This window comes from Hyalella azteca, unplaced genomic scaffold (assembly GCF_000764305.2).
Source record: "Hyalella azteca isolate HAZT.00-mixed unplaced genomic scaffold, Hazt_2.0.2 contig1944, whole genome shotgun sequence".
Lineage (NCBI taxonomy): Eukaryota > Metazoa > Arthropoda > Malacostraca > Amphipoda > Hyalellidae > Hyalella > Hyalella azteca.
This window is the reverse complement of record NW_025932236.1, coordinates 21,419-40,712: the sequence shown is the minus strand read 5'-3', so window position 1 is coordinate 40,712 and position 19,294 is coordinate 21,419. Positions and strand designations below refer to the sequence as shown.

At 37.9% G+C, this 19,294-nt stretch overlaps 2 protein-coding genes across 2 annotated transcripts in view; one reads left to right on the top strand and one right to left on the bottom strand.

Moving 5' to 3' along the window:
* Nucleotides 1-4,554: 4,554 nt before the first annotated feature.
* LOC108671888 (zinc finger protein 699) lies at nucleotides 4,555-8,662 on the top strand. The gene is made up of 2 exons (XM_018159482.2): nucleotides 4,555-4,734; nucleotides 5,543-8,662. The coding sequence occupies exons 1-2, from the start codon at nucleotides 4,683-4,685 to the stop codon at nucleotides 7,840-7,842; spliced, it is 2,352 nt and encodes a 783-aa protein (XP_018014971.1). The 5' UTR covers nucleotides 4,555-4,682; the 3' UTR covers nucleotides 7,843-8,662.
* A 544-nt stretch (nucleotides 8,663-9,206) lies between these two features.
* Nucleotides 9,207-19,294, bottom strand: part of LOC108671886 (splicing factor 3A subunit 1-like) — an 11,417-nt gene continuing 1,329 nt past the window's right edge. The window contains exons 2-6 of the mRNA XM_018159480.2: nucleotides 15,710-15,839; nucleotides 14,699-14,872; nucleotides 13,315-13,493; nucleotides 12,087-12,314; nucleotides 9,207-11,593 (exon numbers count right to left, since the gene is read on the bottom strand). Coding sequence (XP_018014969.1) covers nucleotides 9,647-11,593; nucleotides 12,087-12,314; nucleotides 13,315-13,493; nucleotides 14,699-14,872; nucleotides 15,710-15,800 — 2,619 coding nt within the window. The 5' untranslated portion in view covers nucleotides 15,801-15,839 and the 3' untranslated portion in view covers nucleotides 9,207-9,646. The remainder of the gene's footprint in view (nucleotides 11,594-12,086; nucleotides 12,315-13,314; nucleotides 13,494-14,698; nucleotides 14,873-15,709; nucleotides 15,840-19,294) is intronic.

Here is a 19,294-nt window from a genome sequence, read left to right as displayed (position 1 = left end):
CACCCTTTTTTTTGGATGTAGTTAATCTGCAATAATACCAGACTAGCTAGAGCCTAGACCCTAGACACAGTAGACTTCCACCTGGTTCGATATGGAGCTAGGTAGGCATTTCATGATTTCAAGTCTGACTGTCTGACTGTCTGAGACTGAACTTATATTTTTCCATAGCTTTATCTAGTCTGTTCTTGAACGCCTTCATACTTGGAGCGCCAACAACTTAATTGCTAGGAATTGGAGACTATGGAGAGCCAGGAGAGGCTGTTACAATATTTTCTGGGTGTATTTTCTCTAACTTTAAAACAATTTGTACAAATAGGTAACTTTTGCAACTAGGGTAAATTTAAACTTGTTAATGCTTAACTTAAGAATGCTGACTATTTTGAATGTGCAGTTAATGGAAAATTACTATCTCAAAGACTCAATTCATTGTACCTAAATTTTACAGAGTTGTTTGGGACTTTGGGTGTAGAAACCTTATTGACAAAAAGTTGAATGCCTGTAAAATATATATATTCTCTGCTTTCTAAGGCACAAAGTAAATTTATAGAAGACAAACTCTTTGTACCTAATGGTTTTGTCCTTTATCTTCCATATTATTTCTAGCTTTTCCTTTGCATAAAATCAATGTTCATTACTAACATTAAAAAGTACCGTTAATTGGGGTGACTTCGGCCAACATTTATGATTTTGTTCTGCGTCCATTTGTTTATGTTGTAGTTGTGTTAGGTTATTGGAACAAAATGATATCCAATGTAGTTTTTCCTTATCTTAGTTATCTATCAATTGGAAACTGTTTTGTTTCATTAATTTTTTTATGTCATGCTTGATCAACACAATCTGAATGCCAAAGTACCCTACTGTAAAGAAAAAAAGCTAAGTGCAAATTTCAATATTTTGAAATACAAAAAAAAAAAAAATTGGAACCAGATTTGTTTCACTTATTTTGGTATCTTCCATAATGATTATATCAATGGCTATATATTTTTCACCAAATGTGATATATACCTATGCTTGAAAAATTAGCTGCTCCAAGTCACACTGTCACCCCATACCCATAGTAGCCTATATGGGCTAAATGGGGTGACTTTGGCCAGCCAATAAATGTTTAGAATAATGTATTTTTCTTCTTTTTCAGACAATATGCACAGTTATAAATGTAAATTAGATTCTGGATATATTTATATATATATATATATTTCCATATAGGATATATTCAGAGGAGTTGTTTAGGAGACTTAGGAGAGCATTGCAATTGATAGGAGATAGTGTTAGCCAAAGAGAAGCTGCTAACATTTGCAAAGTCCCATGTTCAACTTTGAGCGACCGATGTGCTGGCCACAGCCGTCATGTAAAAAATTTAGGACAGTCTACTCTTTCACCTACAGTGGTGTCAGATTTAGTATCCTAGATTATTCCAACTGGGGCTTCTTATTAGATGGTATGGATCTGCGTTTTTTGGTTAAAAATTACCTTGACAAACAGGGTTGTTCTTTATGTAAGTTCAAGGGTCCCACCTCTATCAAGCATCATCAGTTTTTTGAAGAATGTTCCAGATCCCATGGGGACTAGATTTTGCAAACTTTCATGTCCAGCTGCCATTAAAATCAACAAAAAGCTGCCTTAATGAAGCATATGATTCACAAATGTGAGTCCTTATCTTTGTGTTTCAATTTTTATAATACACAGTGGCATTGATTATCATTTTTAAAACACCCTACTTGGCCGATGTCACCCCGCTATTAGTTGAATTTGGCCATGAAATCATTTTTACTACATTTGTACTGTGTTTAATAATTCAAAATAAACATGACATGTGGCCGAAGTCATCCCATCACTGGGTGACATTGGCCACCCAGCTAATTTAAAAAAAAATTATTGAATAATAAAAGTGACATAATTTAGACATGACATATTTAAAGAAAAACATTTCAGTAATATATTTACAAATTTACAATCCCCAGCAACACCTCATTCCTATTTTGTAGGAATTTGATTGGCGGAAACTAGTGTAATTTGGCCAAAGTCACCCCAGTTAATAGTAGCAAGAAATCGTTAGAAGAAGCTGCAATCACTTTAAATTAGGAGATGAGAAAACAGATGTGTAAAGTTGTTTTAAACAAAGGTTTTATATCATGAACTTATTTCACCAGGAATAGCTGTGTGAGCAAACAAAATATGTGTTGTATTCAATAATAACTTTCGTAATTCAGATTTAATTTCATATTATTAGGAATCAATTGAAAATGTGTAATTTACATTTTTCAGTTGCACATAGATGTCTAGATTTAGTCTATTTTATGTGCACTGAAAATTTTTAGCTGAAACTTTATGCATTAACTCTGATACCTCTGGGTTCTAGCTTGTGATAAGTTGGTATGAATTTTTGTATTTTGATTAAGTTGGCAAGTTATATATATGGTTGTAGGATTGGAATTTTCCTACTCGTTCCTGAAATCTCGCAGCTCCAACCTAACAAATTTTTAATACATTTGGAATCTCACGGCCCGATTGTGCACTTTTATTAACAATTGAGATAGGAGGTAGTTCATCTGGCAGAAATCTTGCGGTTCTGGATGGAAATGGCAGGAAAGCTCCAGTCATGACCCTTTAGGTAGATGTTTTCCATGCTTGTATAATGGTGGCATGGGCAGTTCAATGGGAAATGGTTTTTATTTAAACCCAAGATTACATCATCATGTACTTTAAGGTTAGGTTCACCGTTCTCATCACTAAGTATGATTAGGTTATAGAAATTTAACAATTGACGATTAGTTTGATTATTATAATTTTATTGATTGAGCGGCAATTACTTCAATTTATTCAGGTTGTGACATAGCATCTCAAGCTTTTCTTGGAGTATTTGCTTATAAAAGTTCTTGTATGAAATAGGTTACAGCAAAAATTTTACAGAATGAAGGTTGCAATGAAGCCAATCTTCAACTGTGCAGCTCATATAACATAACCTAAGCATGGTGTCAAGGCTGTGGGATTTGAAAGATTCTAAACCCCACAATAGAGAAGGCAAAGTACATTGAGAGGTTTAAATTGATAGTATATGATAATTTAGTTTTAATTGTACAAAAATTTTTAGTTAGATGATAAGTTTTTTTGTTAATGTTTGCATTTTAGACTTCTTGCTACTTTGCATTATTTTGTTTGAGAAGAACTTGTATTCTTTCTTGTGCAATAGTGATGTGGCAGCAACAAATTATTATTTCCAATGTCTCAAAGAATTGTTCTCTGTAGTGTCTCTTCTAAAGCCTAAGACACTGCAAACGCAACCTGACCAAATTAAAGCAATTGACGATCAATGATAAAATTGTAACAATGAAACTAATACTCAATCAATTAAATAAAACCTAATCAACTAAACCATTTCACAAACTCCAATTGTCACAGAACATGAGAATGAGGTTAAAATCTACAAAAAATGCACTACCTAGACACAAGCAAGAGTTTCTCAAGAGTTCAAGTGTAAGCCTGCAAGGTTTCATTTTAATGCATTTTAAATTTTTTGGTCAGTGTGATCTGGATAACCAGTCACAAAAATGTCTGATTACTGAATAATGAGCTGCCATATTACTTAGGGATAAAGCTGAAATTGAAAGAGATAAGTCATGATCTAAACACTTGCAAAAGGTTCAAATCAGTTTTGGCTTGTGATTTTACAATGATCTGTTCAGCAATCAAAAGAATTAATTAGGCACTGCAATTTCTGACAAGTATAGCCTTATGACTTGTGCAATAATATGCACTTGTGTTACCTTGCACTTGTGTTACCTTGCACTTGTGTTACCTTGCACTTGTGTTACCTTGCACTTGTGTTACAAAACCCTTCACCTGCCTGATAATGTATGTTGTATATTCGAAATGTTGCATTCCATTAAAATGTCATTTGGTAACCTGCTTTTTGATCTTGCGCTTTATTATGTATGAAAATATTAACTTTTAATGTAAAACATGTTTTTTGGTATTGTTTTAAAATTCTTTATAGATATATATTTTTTTGTTTTTACAAATGTTGATCATATGAGAATAGCGGTTATATGTTAGAATGCATTATAATCACAAATGTGTATAATGAACATTTTGAAATTTAGTATGGATGATGTTTATCAAGGTATTTGGAATAAATTGCTCTCATTAACATGATTTTTATGTAATTCATCATCAGTGAATGTGTCATGAGAAAATTGTTGACTGTTGAAGTGAATCTGTTTATGTGCCATCCCCACAACAAATGTGAATGGGTATTTTATTTTAAAAATTGGTATTTTTTATTTTATTTATGTGTCAGGTATACTAGTTCACATATTCTGCTGTAGAATCCCATGCATCATTTATTGGGCGGAACCATTCTCCCAACTCTCCCCAAGCCAGACGAGTCAAATGTTGCTGAATGCTTGATGACTCCTGGCTAAGTTAATATTGTAAATTTTTTATGCAAATCCCTTAGTGAAATTGTCTTGTTGGATGCCAGATTTGCTTGTAGGTTTTCAATTCCTTTGCATTGCTAACTGATGTTATATGAAGTATTTTCTGATGTGCAGATATGCTACATTGCTTCTGTGGTGCTGCAGTTTGTGCTACAAAATTAATGAATTTATTTATGGACTAATATTGATGCAATGTGCATCATTAACTTCTGGCAGTTTGATGAGCAATTTTAAATCCTTTCAGCCATGACTAGCTTGCTCAAGGAAACATATTCATCTGCTGAATTGTTTGACAATGGTAAGTTGGCTAGGTAGCATCTTGATAAGGGCTATTATTTTTTCTTTGAAGTTGACTTTCAAATGAGGCATCATTAATTATGTGGGTAAATGCTAAAGCTTCATCAAGTTGCAGGACTTGTGCAATGGCATCCTACAAATAATTTTACTGTCTTCAACTGCTACCGTACAATATATTACTTGAGTTTAACTATTCCCTCTTAAGGTCATTTGATTACTTGAATTGTAAATTAAACGAGGAATTTGCTGCCAAAGAAATTTTTTACAGATTTACAATTTTTTAATGAAAATGAATCAGAGACCATCTCCATTCAAATGAATAATTTTGAATGTTGAAGTTTACCATTAAAATATGAAACCTAAACTGGCAGGACAAATTATGAGCTAAAAATTACTATATATCACTCACAAAAGATGTATTACTTGCTTATTCATTTCATTCATTATTGGCATTATCTGTTGGGAATTATGTAGAATTAATTATGTATGTTGAAACCAGTCAAATCAGATATCTCATAATTTTTTTAGTACTAGTTGAGGTATTTTTATTATTGACGTGGCAAATCTTTTTTTTTTTTATCTGGAGTGTATTTTGAATTAAACAATATTGATATGTGATATTTTTATATTAAAACAAATCTGTCTTACTCAAACTGGTATTTTGCTACTCTGAGCATATTTGTAGAAATTCTATGATACGGTATTTTCAGCTTTTTTCTCTTGAAAGATCTAAATAACATTTTTTTAATTAGGGTATTTCTAAAGTTGCTTTCATCAGTGCTTAACTTTTGATATTTCCCTACTTTTAGATGGCATCACCTGGACTACAGTCATCAAGGAAGAAAAGTCTATTGTTGCAGAAATTCTTGAAACTTTTGATGGAGTTGATGATGGTATCATCGAGCTCAGTGTCACAGATGACTGCCAAATCATCAGCTCGCATATTCAAGAACCAACAACATCCATCAAGAGAGAAGCCGATGATATCATTTCCATCAACAATTCCAGTGATTTTGTTGAGTTCAAAAGTGAAATTCCTGGTCTTGAGAACCACGATATAGATTGGGATAGTCAAATGAACCAAGGTTTAGGAGGCAAGGTGTCAAATAGGGCTAAAAGTCTCACTAAGAGTGGCTTATTGAGAAAAGTTGGCTATAAAAAATCAAAAGCAAAAAAATTATTGAGCAGTGCCAAACCGCATAATAATAGTTACAACGATGATTCATACCTTATGAAGATTGCGTCTCAGAAAGAACATTATGATCATTTTCTGTTCAGTCATATTAGTGAAGAAACAAACTCTGAAGATCAAATGATTACCGTGGTAGCAGACGATAGCAGTGAGAGTGACTTGCAATACTTTGAGACGTGTGAACTTACTGACAATGGTGACGGCATGCAGTCCTCCTTGCAGATCGAGTATGGTTCAGGGGTGGACATTTACGAGAGTGTTGAGGCTTATGACAGTGACACTGAATTCAAGGAGCCAAAGTCAAAGCGCCGAGTTTCAAAAGGTGTTAGGACACGATGCAACAGGTGTGCCATGCAGTTTTCCTCAAGAAGTGAGCTGGTACATCACCGTAAGCTCATCCACCGTAATACTTTTACCTGTGATTTATGTGGTGCTGTGTACAAGAGCGCATTCAAGTACCACTGCCATATGGGTGGTCATGATAATAGGTTCACTTGTGGGCAATGCAAGCGCACATTCCAGCGCATCACAGGCTTCAAGAAGCACATGCGCTACTGTCATAAAGTGGCCAACCCGAACATTTGTGTGGTGTGTGGCTTGTGCCTCACGAGCTTCGCTGGTTTAGACACTCACATCAGAGAGGAACACCCTGATGATTACAGACTAATCCATTCTTTCTTCAAGCAATGCACTCACTGTAGGTATCAATTCATGACGGAGTTGTCGTACCTCAATCACATCAAGAGTGCACCCTACACTTGTTCCGAGTGCCATTTAAATTTTGAATGCAATAATAAGTTGAGCAGCCACATGAGCTTCAAGCACAAGCCTCAAGTTTGTGCTCGTTGTGGCAAGGAGTTTGATGCTTTCGATCAGTACACCTACCACGTCCGCTACCATCACACAGACAAACACATCAAGTGTCCTTACTGCGAAGAAAGGTTCCGCGTGCGGTCGCGACTGCTCATACACATCGACGTCAACCACACTGACGGCCATAACTATAAGTGCAATCACTGCGATTACACCGCCAAAAATTATGCTTCTGTAAATAGACACCGTCGTATTGCCCACATGCCGAAAAGCGAGACGCACAAAAACGTGTGCGAAATCTGCGGCAAGTCTTTCCTAGTTCTATCCCGTCTGAAGGTCCATATGAAATCTCACTCTGACGCCAAGCCGTACGTGTGTACAGTGTGTGGACGAGGCTATAAGTTTCAGTATTTACTTAAAAGACATCATCGTAACCCTGACATTTGTTTGCGAGTCTTATTCCCTAACGGAACGAGACTGGAGAGGAAAGGAAGGCGAAGGTGTGACATGTGCCAAATAGACTTCGGGTCTCCTGACGAGCTCGCCATACATATGGTACAGGTGCACAAAGTAAAGATAGAAACCAAGGAGGTCAGAGAAGATGATATGATTATTGACGAATCTGATCAAGAAGTCATCGTGGAAGACAAAATGACCATTCAATTGAAGGTTGACAGCGAATCACGTGATCTCTTGGAGCCTAGTAATGTCATACGTGTAACCGATGAAGAAAATTTGATTGAAACTGAAGAGGTAGATCAAAAAGAATTCTCTAAGACTGAAGATCAAACTGTTGACTCAAGAGACAGCTATGTGTCAGATATACCGCATGTGGAAACACACATACGATCGAGCAGTAGCGATCAAGAGGGCAGCAATGATCAAGAAAGTGCTTCTTTCGCACTGCTATCCAAGTCATGTATGGAGAGTGAGAATGTGAAGTACAGAAGAAACAAATCTCAGCAAGACCAGCAAAATCTCGACAATTATTCTGTTTCTAACTCCGGAGAATTAAAAAGACCGACGCATAACACTAATGTACATCGGCATCGCCTGGCTGAGACACAAAAAATTCGAGGAAGAAGAAAATTATCTGCCACGTAGGCTGTCAGGCGAATGCTAGTTGAGCGATATCTCGGTTTCTGATAAAGTTTTTCTAATGATGTAAAGTGCTTAAAAAGAATACGTGTATTTTAAATGCGTTAATACTCCTGTTCCGCATTTTTTTCATTAAGTGTGTTCTAGAAATAGTTCTCCTAGTCTTAAATTAGCCACCGAGGACGCATGGATTTGTATTCGTCAGCCATCTGGCGTGTCTCACATGTGAAATATTAATATTATTCCACTATAAGAATCATAATTACTGAATTAGGAATGACTAATTTACTCTAAATTAGCAGGTCAGTATCAGTATTGTTTCTGTGCTTGAAAACTATGCGATCAGAACGTCATTTGCTTTGTCAAGTTAGCATTTCCCGACTCAACAGCACAGTTACAATTACATCCACATTTACCCACTAAGACTCTCTTATACCCAGAAATTACATGCTCTTATGCCTGGGCAGTACATACACTCTTACTCCATGCATTATACCCTCCTATTACATGTGCTTACACTCTCCTATTACATGCGCCTATACCCCAAAACCTTGATGGCAGATTTTATTGCGTAATTTTTATACTAGATTTTGCTCTATGCATGTTTCTGTCTCATTTATTGTGGACACTTCTTGCCAATGTTTAACATACACGAGTTGATCGAGTTGAGGAGTGGAAGATGCCTTCAAATGTTTGGTGCGCTAATACCGTAGTACAGCTGTTTGAACGCGAAGATAAATCACTATATCTGCTTTATGGGTCCTTCAGTTTGATTGTTTTTCTCTTTATCAGTACTTAACCTTCTATTAATACATTTTTAACTATTTTTGTCTTCATTTTTCTCATGGATTTAATGGTCAATTTGACTGATGTCAAAACACATTGATATCATCGATTGTACGCCTCACTCGAGAGAATTTTATTGTCGTTTATCTTGACTGCTTGTTGCTATAGTTGAAATAGCGTTCTCTTAACGGAAGTACCGGTATTCAATTTCTGTAACGGCATTAACCTTCAGTAGTGAAATAGTAAAACGCATGAAATATTTTTTTCTTTGAGCTCTAATGATGCAATCGGTTGATGACTTGATGCACATGGAACACTTGTGATCGAATTTTATTCGAGAACGTCCTCTTTCCATGGGATAATGAGCACTTCCGTCATACAAATCGTCAAGAAGGCAAGATTTTATCAGCCTCACAGGTGTCGTTTACCACGATGATGCAGAAATTGAAACATTGACGGGTATCTAGAATACTATATACTTGCCTTCCAGGACAGAACCCGCTTTCTCAAAACATCCTGCACTTGGTGTGTAAATTTTAGGTTGTATACTGAGCCAAGGCAAATCGAAGGGGTTAAACAGTATACTAATTGTTAGCATTTATTAAAATTTTAATTTACAGCGGTTATGCATGAAATAGTTGCTAGCGAGTGGAACTGAACTCTTATGTGTGCTGTAATGCTTAATAAAACGTAATTATCGGCATTAAAACACCAGCAATATCTCGTTTGTATTCCAGATTTATATTGGTACACTTGCACGACTGACATTACCGAACCAAACGGTGCATTTGTACTTACGTCGCGGGTGATTTGAATCGTTACAGTTGCGTTCCTCGAGATATTAAAGAAACTGATTCGACTATAATGTGAAGCGCACATAATGAAACTTTCAATTTGAAGCGAGTAGTTTGGTTTCGGTAACTTGAAGTGACGAGATAAATTTTAGCGCAAACAGACTTTGTCAGTAGACCAAATTTTGAATAATTTCCGGTATAATTCAATGAATAATGCCTTTCTCAGGCGTTTATTTCTTACGACCTCCTCTTTCTTTCAATTGCATCTGCACGATGCAGTTGGGCCCAATGTTGTAGTAGGCGAGGGTCAAAGAATCTTTGAAGAACATGCCATCCTTGACGAGCTTCTGTTTGGCTGGCGGGACTCCCGTCTGCGCGTGCACGAAAGACTTGAGCGCCGACACGTTCTCGGCGAGACTGAAGGCGGCCGCCAGCGTCTGGCCGTTGAGTTGCCACTCCGTCTTGTCGGCGACTTCTGGCATGACGACGCGGAACTTGACGATGCCGGGGTACCGTCGGCCCCACTCCGACACTGAGATGAGAGATTCCTCAGTGCGAGCCCTCTTGGCCGAGGGACCTTCATCGTCATCATCCGCTCCTCCAACGCCTCCTGATGGAACCATGTTCCCCGGAACACTCATGTTTGCTGTGGCACCCATATTCCCTGGAGCACCCATATTCCCTGGAGCGCCCATGTTCCCGGATCCACCCATGCCGATGGGTGGCCCGGGGCGTTGTTGCATGAACCCTCCCATTGGCCCGGGCCCAGGCATGAAACCGGGTCTCATCATCACGGGGGGCCTGGGAACCATCATCACGCCAGGGTTAGGGTGCATCATGGGGGGCATGGGTCCACCGAACTGCATGCGCATCATGGGTTGCTGCATCCCTTGTGGGTTACCCTGCATTGGCCCCATCGTCATGGGCGTCATGTTGGCCGTGGTGCCCATGTTTGTCTGAGGAGGCGGCGGTGCGGGTGGTCGCTGTATCCCTGGTGTAGGTCCAGTTCCTGGAGGACCGGGAGGTGGGGGAGGCTGGGGCCTCGCTTGAGGAGGCGGTGGAGGAGGCGGGTTTGCAGGGGGAGGAGGTTGAGGGGTTGGTGGAGGAGGGAGAGGAGGTTGCTTTTGTGGCGGTGGTGGGGGAGGTTTAGGACCAGTATTCCCTTCCAATGTTTTAGGTTTCGGACCAATCTTCTCTTTCTCTTCATCAGGTAACAAACCCTTAACTTGATGAATCTGCCGAATCTGTTCGTTGATTGAGATGTTGGCTCGAGCAGCCCGGGTTGCGGACTCCATGGACGCAGTGTGTCCATCCCACGTGACTTTTTCGGGCTCTTTTCTCTCCTCTTCTCCGATCTTACGACCAATGATTGTTTCCTCATCTCCAGCACCGAAAATATCTGTACGCCGCTCAGCCAGCAACTTGAGCGATGACCGCACTGAGTCGCCAGCAGCAAAGACGTTGTCTTGAGACGAGGATTCTTTTTCCTGCTTTTTCTTCGTCTCAAGCCACCTGGGATCAAGCATATTAATCTTGAGATGCTGGTCCACCTTTTCTGGAGCAATGCGTTCTCCTGTGATGGGCGATACGAGGAAACGATCGGATGAACGCGCCTCTTTGGCTCGTTCTTGTTTGGGGTCATAGTCCCTGACGATGACCTGACTTGGCTTGGGCGGTTCAGGTGCAGGCTGTGCTGGTTGTGACACAGGCAAGGGAGGAGGCATTCTCCTGGCATCGTCAGTCGGTGGAGGAGGCGGTGAGGCGGCTTTGCTCTTGTCATCGTCACTGTCGGATTCGTCTTCATCATCGGAATCATCACTGCTACTGCTACTCTCCTCCTCCATGTCCTGCACCTGCGTGTCGTCCTGCTCTCCTGGAGCTCCGCGACCGTTCGGAGCGTCACCTTCCTCTTCCTCGTCGCTACCCAAGACCATGTCAGAGTCTGGAGGAAGCCCTTCGTCCATCCGGTCCTGTGCCAACACACGTCGACCCACCTCCGAAGGTGTGGTGGGTGGCGGAAATGTGCCCACTTCCCAAGGCTGGTAGTCTATAGTCTCCACAACTGAGAACCCATGCCAGTCAATCGAGGCGTACTCCAGACGCTCTTTCTCGAGCGCTTCTTCATGCTTCTTTTTGAGCGCTGCTTGGTGGCGAGCCCAATCCAATCGCGCTTGCACCTGAGAAGGAGATGTGAGGTCAACTATAGAATAACTAACTGCGACTTCCCTTCATGCAGTAAATTATTCAATGGACCCGGCACTGCAACGAAATTAATCTCAAGTCTGTCGGATTCATCATAAATTATTATCTTAACAATATACAGGAGTGCATAAATGGGTCGTAAGCAGGCTTGTCATACCATCGTGTAAACAAAAAATAACAGAACATTTTGAACAGATGTGAAGAGAACAGATTATTTTTTCAAATTACGACGCCATCACGATTTGTGGACAATTTCGAGCCAATGAGGTCTGAGGTCAGGTAGGGGATCATATTTAATAGATGATATTTTACACATTACTTTTTTCATGAATCATTATAATTCATTTTTAAAAATATATACTACATTTAAAGAACAATATACTACCCTAACTGCTCGCTGAGTAATGAAGTTGGCAAATTTGAATGTAAACACAATCAAAGCTATTTATCATTGTAATGAGCCCTCACCTGCTTGTAGACTTCCTTGCTAGACTCGGCTTCTTTAGCAAGTTTTTTGAGGAGATCTTTGGGCGGAATGAGGACCTTGGTGTACTGCTCGAGCAGCTTCGTGAAGTACTGGAAGAGCGAGTGTTGGGGGCGCAGGAAGTCGAACTGAGGGTTGCGCTGCTCTCTGTTCATAAGCGTCGTAAGGAACTGGCGGCCGTTGCGGGCTACAAACTGAGCCGTCAGCCGCACCTGTGCCAGTAATTAGTCAATTTCTAGTGGTAATTTGTGAGTATAAATGTGCTTAATAGAAAGGTAATTTTTAAAAATTAGTACCCTTCGTTTCATACTTAGTATAAATCAATAGTTACTCAACACAAATAAATCTATAGATATTTTAATTTAGAACAAACGAAAATTGATGATAGATACTAGTCGCGAGATATCGTATATGGTTATAAAACGTTTTATTTACTCAACACATAAAAATAAAATAACATTGAATGACTTGGCAGACGAGAAGTTGGCATAGCGAATTAGAAGAGCACTGCAAGTTTTTCGTCTCATTTCATACTTTGAAAGTAATCGAAAAGAGATTACTTACAAATAATGCAACTTCAGCACAAAGTACCACAGCCGAATAAAAAATAACAAAAATTGCAAATAGCAGCTTCATAAGACTTAAATATACAGAAGGTAATTAAAAGCAACTGAAAATGTCTGATAATAATTAAAATATTATGATTGACTTCGGACATAACGTTTAACGTGACGCTTTCGATCTTGATAAAAATCAAGCATACTAAATGTTTGTAGTATTTGCAGATAGGAAAAATATCTTGGAAATATTCAATACAACTGGAAGTACTTTAGGAAAAAATTTAAAAATGTCAAAAAGTTAACTCGGCACATGATATCTAGAGATGCTAAGAAGAATTAGCATTTCTCTCACAGGAAGATGTTTGTCAAAACCACGGTAATGTTTCCAAAAATGTACAGACCATTTCACGTCATTTGAAATTAAAAAAAAACATCAAGCAAATTTATCAAAACTTCAATATATCAAATATATATATCATAATATATCAAATTATCAAAAACATCATCAATATATCTCAATAATACAAGGAAAATCTTGCTAACATAGTGTCAGGTTCAGTATCATTTTAATTATGAAAATTTCAATAGGTATTAGAAAAACAAAATAACTGGTAAAACAAAAGCTTGAGAGTAGTTATCATGGCAGTCTGACCACGTCAAGATCATAGCTGGAGATGCTGGGTGGGTCAGCAATGAACTCGAAGTCCGGTGGTGGTTCCTTGGGCGGCTCCTTGGCTGGAGCAGCGCTCTCCTGCACCACGGAGCGCAGCAGCTCCTGCTGCTTCTGCTGCTGCGCCGCCGACACCAGCGTGCGCGTTGGGGGCTCCTTGCCTGTAATACAGCAGCGTTAAGAGATCTGATGATGGTGAACTAGTAAGCTGACAGACGGTGCACTAGTAAGTTGACAGACGGTGCAATAGTAAGTTGACAGACGGTGCACTAGTAAGCTGACAGACGGTGCACTAGTAAGCTGACAGACGGTGCACTAGTAAGCTGACAGACGGTGCACTAGTAAGCTGACAGATGGTGCGCTAGTAAGCTGACAGACGGTGCACTAGTAGGCTGACAGACGGTGCAATAGTAGGCTGACAGACGGTGCAATAGTAAGCTGACAGACGGTGCACTAGTAAGTTGACAGACGGTGCAATAGTAAGCTGACAGACGGTGCAATAGTAAGCTGACAGACGGTGCAATAGTAAGTTGAAAGACGGTGCAATAGTAAGTTGACAAATGGTACTTCAGTGCTTTGACAAATGGCGCACAAGTGGCTGAATGTGACGAACTTTAGGGATCTTTCCTAATTCTTAAATTTATCCAGTACATAACTCATGCCAGCAATCATAACTTGAATTGAAACCTTTATAAAAAATACAAAATAAATTCACAGCCCAAGAGATAACGTATTACTATTGGCTCAGGGAGATAATTATTAAATTTAAATAAAAACAAATGCAGGGAGAAAGAGAGCGTAAAACATACTTTGAAGGATGAAGATATATGATCAAAGGCACGTTTAAGAAAAATTTACTCAGATGTGCATTCTTCATTTTTGAAAAAATGTTGATCATTTCAGGAATTTTGCACAGCAAGAACTACCCATCCATATGGGAAAAGTATTTCCTCCTTTTGATGTGATCTACTCGAACGTAATTTTATGCTTCATCAATTCATTTTTACTTGAGTGATTTACACTAAAACTGGAGCTATTGACATTCAGAACATTGGCTATGAATGAATGGTTATAAATCTACTGACAATTGTAGTAGGAAGTTTGCTCAATGATTTACAAAAATGTTGAATCAATTATGTAGAGAATACAATGGAACATGCCATACTTAATAATGCAACGAATTCCATCATTCCATGTCAGACTTTGCAGGTAGTAGTAAAAAATTGTAGGTAGCAATGTATCTGCACAATCTTAGTGTTTAGGACTATGTAGCAATGTATCTGCAAGAAACTGTGAACACTTTCTTCATTGCAAATTTGTCTACCTTATCGATGAGATTTGATTCTAAGTATATAGCGAGTCTCACTTGGGAGCGGTTTGCCGGCACGGCAGTCCTGAACCTTGTGCTGGTAATAAGCATGGTATGGGTCTCCTGGGTTCAGGAAGTTGAACTTGGGGTTGTTCTGCTCGTTGATGCGAATACGAGACTCGAACTCCACTCCATTGCGGGCCACAAAACTGGCAGTCTTGTCCACAATGTCTGATGGTCATGTGCATAAGGAATCTTTTACCTGCAAGCTCAATGTTGTATACAAATAATGAGAATACAAATATATTCTAGTAAAAAAATATCCATGGTTCAAAGTTAAAAATGATAATGATACCTACTTGCTAACTCTACCTACCACACAAACTCAAAACGAATTCACAGCTCTCATGGCTGAAACAACAATTTTATTAACAAAGTAATAAAAAGCAGTGCCTTAAAAATTTTATTAACTGACAAAACTACAATGTGTAAGTAAATTAGGTAGGCTCAAAGCCTTATTATATCAATTTTTGTTTTTTCATAAATTCAAACTACTTTGAATGAATTCAAAATTTAACAGTACACAAATTGATTATGAAAACAACAAATTGAATTAACACATATATAGTAAGGTCCATTTTCAATTAGTACACTACCTTTTAGTTACCATTTATTAGAATTTAGCTAGCCACATGGTCAAATATTTAGTGTCTTGTATATTATTATTAGAATTGACCATAGCTTTATACACTTATCTCAAGACTGATGCCTAAATCAACATCACTAATGTATTTTTACACAAATAAAAATTGCAGATATAGATCTTGTCCCTAAGGCATACTATGTCAGGTAACGAATGATGCTCTGAAACCAGTTATGCATCATTGCCCAATCTCAAGTGATTAATGATCATGCCACATTCATTCAAGCCTTGAACTCAAATGTCTAGTGGCATGATACATGGTCACCAGCAGACATAGGTATTATTACTGACACATTAAATGAATAACAAAAAATTGGTTCACAGTTTAGCTCAAATTTAGAAAAGTGCAGACAAATAAAGGATACTCCTCACTTCTGGAGGAGGATAAATGAAGCCAATCACATTTTTCTTCTCATCTGATGGGTTTGGAGCAACAGGCCCCTCAACTGGTGCCATTCTGGAAGGTGTGTTCTAACTTTCCACTGATGGCAGTACCTGAAAATTTTCACGTATGAATACATTTTTCAAGAGCAAACAATATATTAACAAGTAAAAAAAACTACACAAAAATATTTCATCAATTGAATTTAAGGCAACTGTCCAAAGATAGATATAACACCATTATTTAGCACTTCTCTTTTGCATACAATAATATGCATTTAAAAATTACTTTTTAAAGACAACACTTCTGAACAATCCAGTGTCTTGGATGTAATGCATGTACAATGAATTTCTCATTTTATTTTCAAATATTAAAAAAATTGTTTTTCAAAATTTTTAAAGATATAAAAATTTTGTAAACTATCAAAATTATTTATTCTATCAACTGATTCATGCATTGTCTCTGACTTTATGCAATTGCGCACAATTTCAGATCAATTGGACAGGTCAAATTGTGTCATATATGGATTAAGATTTGTAGCAGACAAAATTACTGTCAAATGGGGTAATAATGGATGGGCAGGGTAATAAGGGACAGTCCTCCAACATTTTGTAGAAATGTTGTAGCAGCTAAACTAATAAAAATATTGCAAAACTAAAAATAGTGGCATAAAGTTCAACATTTTTACTATCTATTCAGTATAAAGCAAGTCGAGAAATCATACATTTATTACCTGTGAAAAATCCCTGAAAAAGTGTGAAAATTGAGATTTTGGAAAAGTACCGTCAACCGGGGCAACTCAGGACTGGCGGGGCAACTCGGGACGCACCTCTGACACGTCGTAAAACAGTCATAGTAGGGAAACTAATTGGATGACCCCAGCATGAATCAAAAACACAGCCCAAGTCACCCCAGTTGACGGTAATTAATGTTTATGGTAATATCATATCAATGAAGGAAAAACTAGTAAAAGTCACAGAAAATGTTGTTTATTCTACCTCTACATTGTCTACAATGAAAGAGGAGGACTTCAGAGTACTGTTAGTAATGGATGAGTACGCTCTGCATGGTTCAAATATTTTAAATTAAGTTTTATTCCCAGTGTCCGGAGTAGCCCTGTTCGACAGAGCTACTCGGGACACTCTTTTTTTTTGCTTCTGGAACCTTAGGAATAGCATATGGAATTTTTTTTAAGATGCCATTCGATAGCCCTCGCAAAGAGCTATAAAATGAGCCTAAACTTGTTTATGAAATGTTTCATCCTAAGAAGTTATTAACAAAAAACGCTCAAAACCGTCCCGAGTAGCCCCGGTTGACGGTACCACTGCTAAGGTCAATAGCAGAAAAAATACTTGTCATATTGAAAAATTTTAATTACATAAAAGTTGCACACGGGTGTTGGCTTAAAAACATGATTGACAGAATTTGCATATCTCATTCCAAAAAAAATGGCAGCCATTTCTGCAAAAACGGGGTAATAAGGACATCCCGCATGGGGTAATATGGGACATCCCTAAAATTACATATACAGTAGAACCTTGGTTAGCAAAGGCTCCAGTTAATGAAAAAATCAATCAACAACAAAGAATTTTGATTACACTTACCTCGCTCAGTGAAAAAAATTTCATTCAACAAAAAATTACAGCATCAGTCATCACAAAATTGTGCATAGAATGTCATAGATAGAATTGAGCACTGGGCAACAAAGAATGAAAAGTAGGGTAAACGCGGTATATTCCGACATCATGGGTAATTCCGTCACCTCTCTAGTTTTTCCTTTATATTAAGCTTTGTTTTAGTGGGAAAATATTGAGATCCAAAGAGAGACAATGCACGCTACCCAGTGAGATCATCGAAAAATGTGTCAAATTTGACAGTTGACCTTGCTCTACCAAATAGTGAATAACTATTTGTACAGGAAGAATATTATGGTTTGAGACTTTTAAATACGTCTGTGGATATATTAGGAATCCTTTAAGTATACTTGTATTTGCTGATTTCAAGTGGTAAATAAATTAACAGATGATTAAGTTAAGAGATGGATTTAGACACATGAAAACTAATTCCGTCACAACTTGAATTGGACACACACAGATCGTTCCAAGCTATGTACAAAAATTAAAATTTGCTTAATTAAAAGCTTAATAGTTGTTAATTGAAAGCGTAATTAAGTAGTGTTCAATATTCATTAGTGTTCTAATTCAAAGCTGTGTTGTATTCCAATACAGCTCACACAGTGAACGGAATTCGAACACGTGGATGACGGCATTATGTATCAGTAGAATTTGAAGCGCGGACGGAATATGCATCACCACGTGCCGAATATAGCCACACACAGTGTCGGAATATAGGGATTTGGTAGGTTTGCATTCGAAAGGCTTTTAAATAAATATGGCACTATTTTGTGACATTTCATCGTTGCTGGCGCATAGTACGGTGTTTTGCAAGTCACATAAAGCAAACAGAACTCGAGTAACGCATACGGTTATTTTTTTATAGATTTTATTTCTCGATGCGTCCTTAATATGATTAACTTAATGTGTCGGAATATACCACGTTTACCCTAATTAACATAAACTAAGATTTATTTCCCTCAAAAATATGATGGTTGTCACTAAAATATTCCTTCCTGTTTCAGGTATGTTTTTTACAATTTTTTCTGTTATAGTGAAATCACTTGACTTGATTAAAATTGTGCAAAATTACAAGCCATCCTGTAAGTCTCAGTCAGTGTAAGCTTACAGATACAGAAGAAATGTTACATTGCTGCTGATATGAAGCTTGCAGTGGACAAGGTCATTGTCAATGCTCCATGGCTTGTCCATGGATACAGTAATATCACATTAATAATACGGTAATTAATGAATATGGTAATATCATGTCACCAGTGGTCTACTTATAGTACCGTAATCAAAATTGAACTTGTGGGAGAGTCTAAAAAACTCTCTGCTTTGCCACTATGATTAATTTATTATGTACCATTGTACCACTTCAGAGTCAACTTGTTAAGGTGTCGGAATATGGTGTGTTTACCCTAGTTGTTTTCCACGCTAGACACAGGTGATTTTTGAAATTCACAGGTAAAAATCAGTTTTTTCCTTATTTGACACTGAACAATTTTGAAAAAGGGCATGGCAATGGGTGAAATTGGCTAGATTCCTGCAGCCCACTTACCAGGAAGTTTCTCTATAATTTTTCACTTTCAAATTTCAATTGGATTGTACTAGCCTACCTAGGGTAAACGCGGTATATTCCGACATCATGGGTAATTCCATCACCTCTCTAGTTTTTTCTTTCTATTAAGCTTTGTTTTAGTTCCATGTGTTTGTTGATGGTTGAAATGGTGAGGTCATACATTTGCGCATCAAACTACTGCCAAAACACTAGGTCTTAGCCATCTAGCGGGAAAATATTTAGATTCAAAGAGAGACAATGCACGCTACACAGTGAGATCATCGAAAAATGTGTCAAATTTGACAGTTGACCTTGCTCTACCAAATAGTGAATAACTGTTTGTATAGGAAGAATATTATGGTTTGAGACTTTTAAATACGTCTGTGAATATATT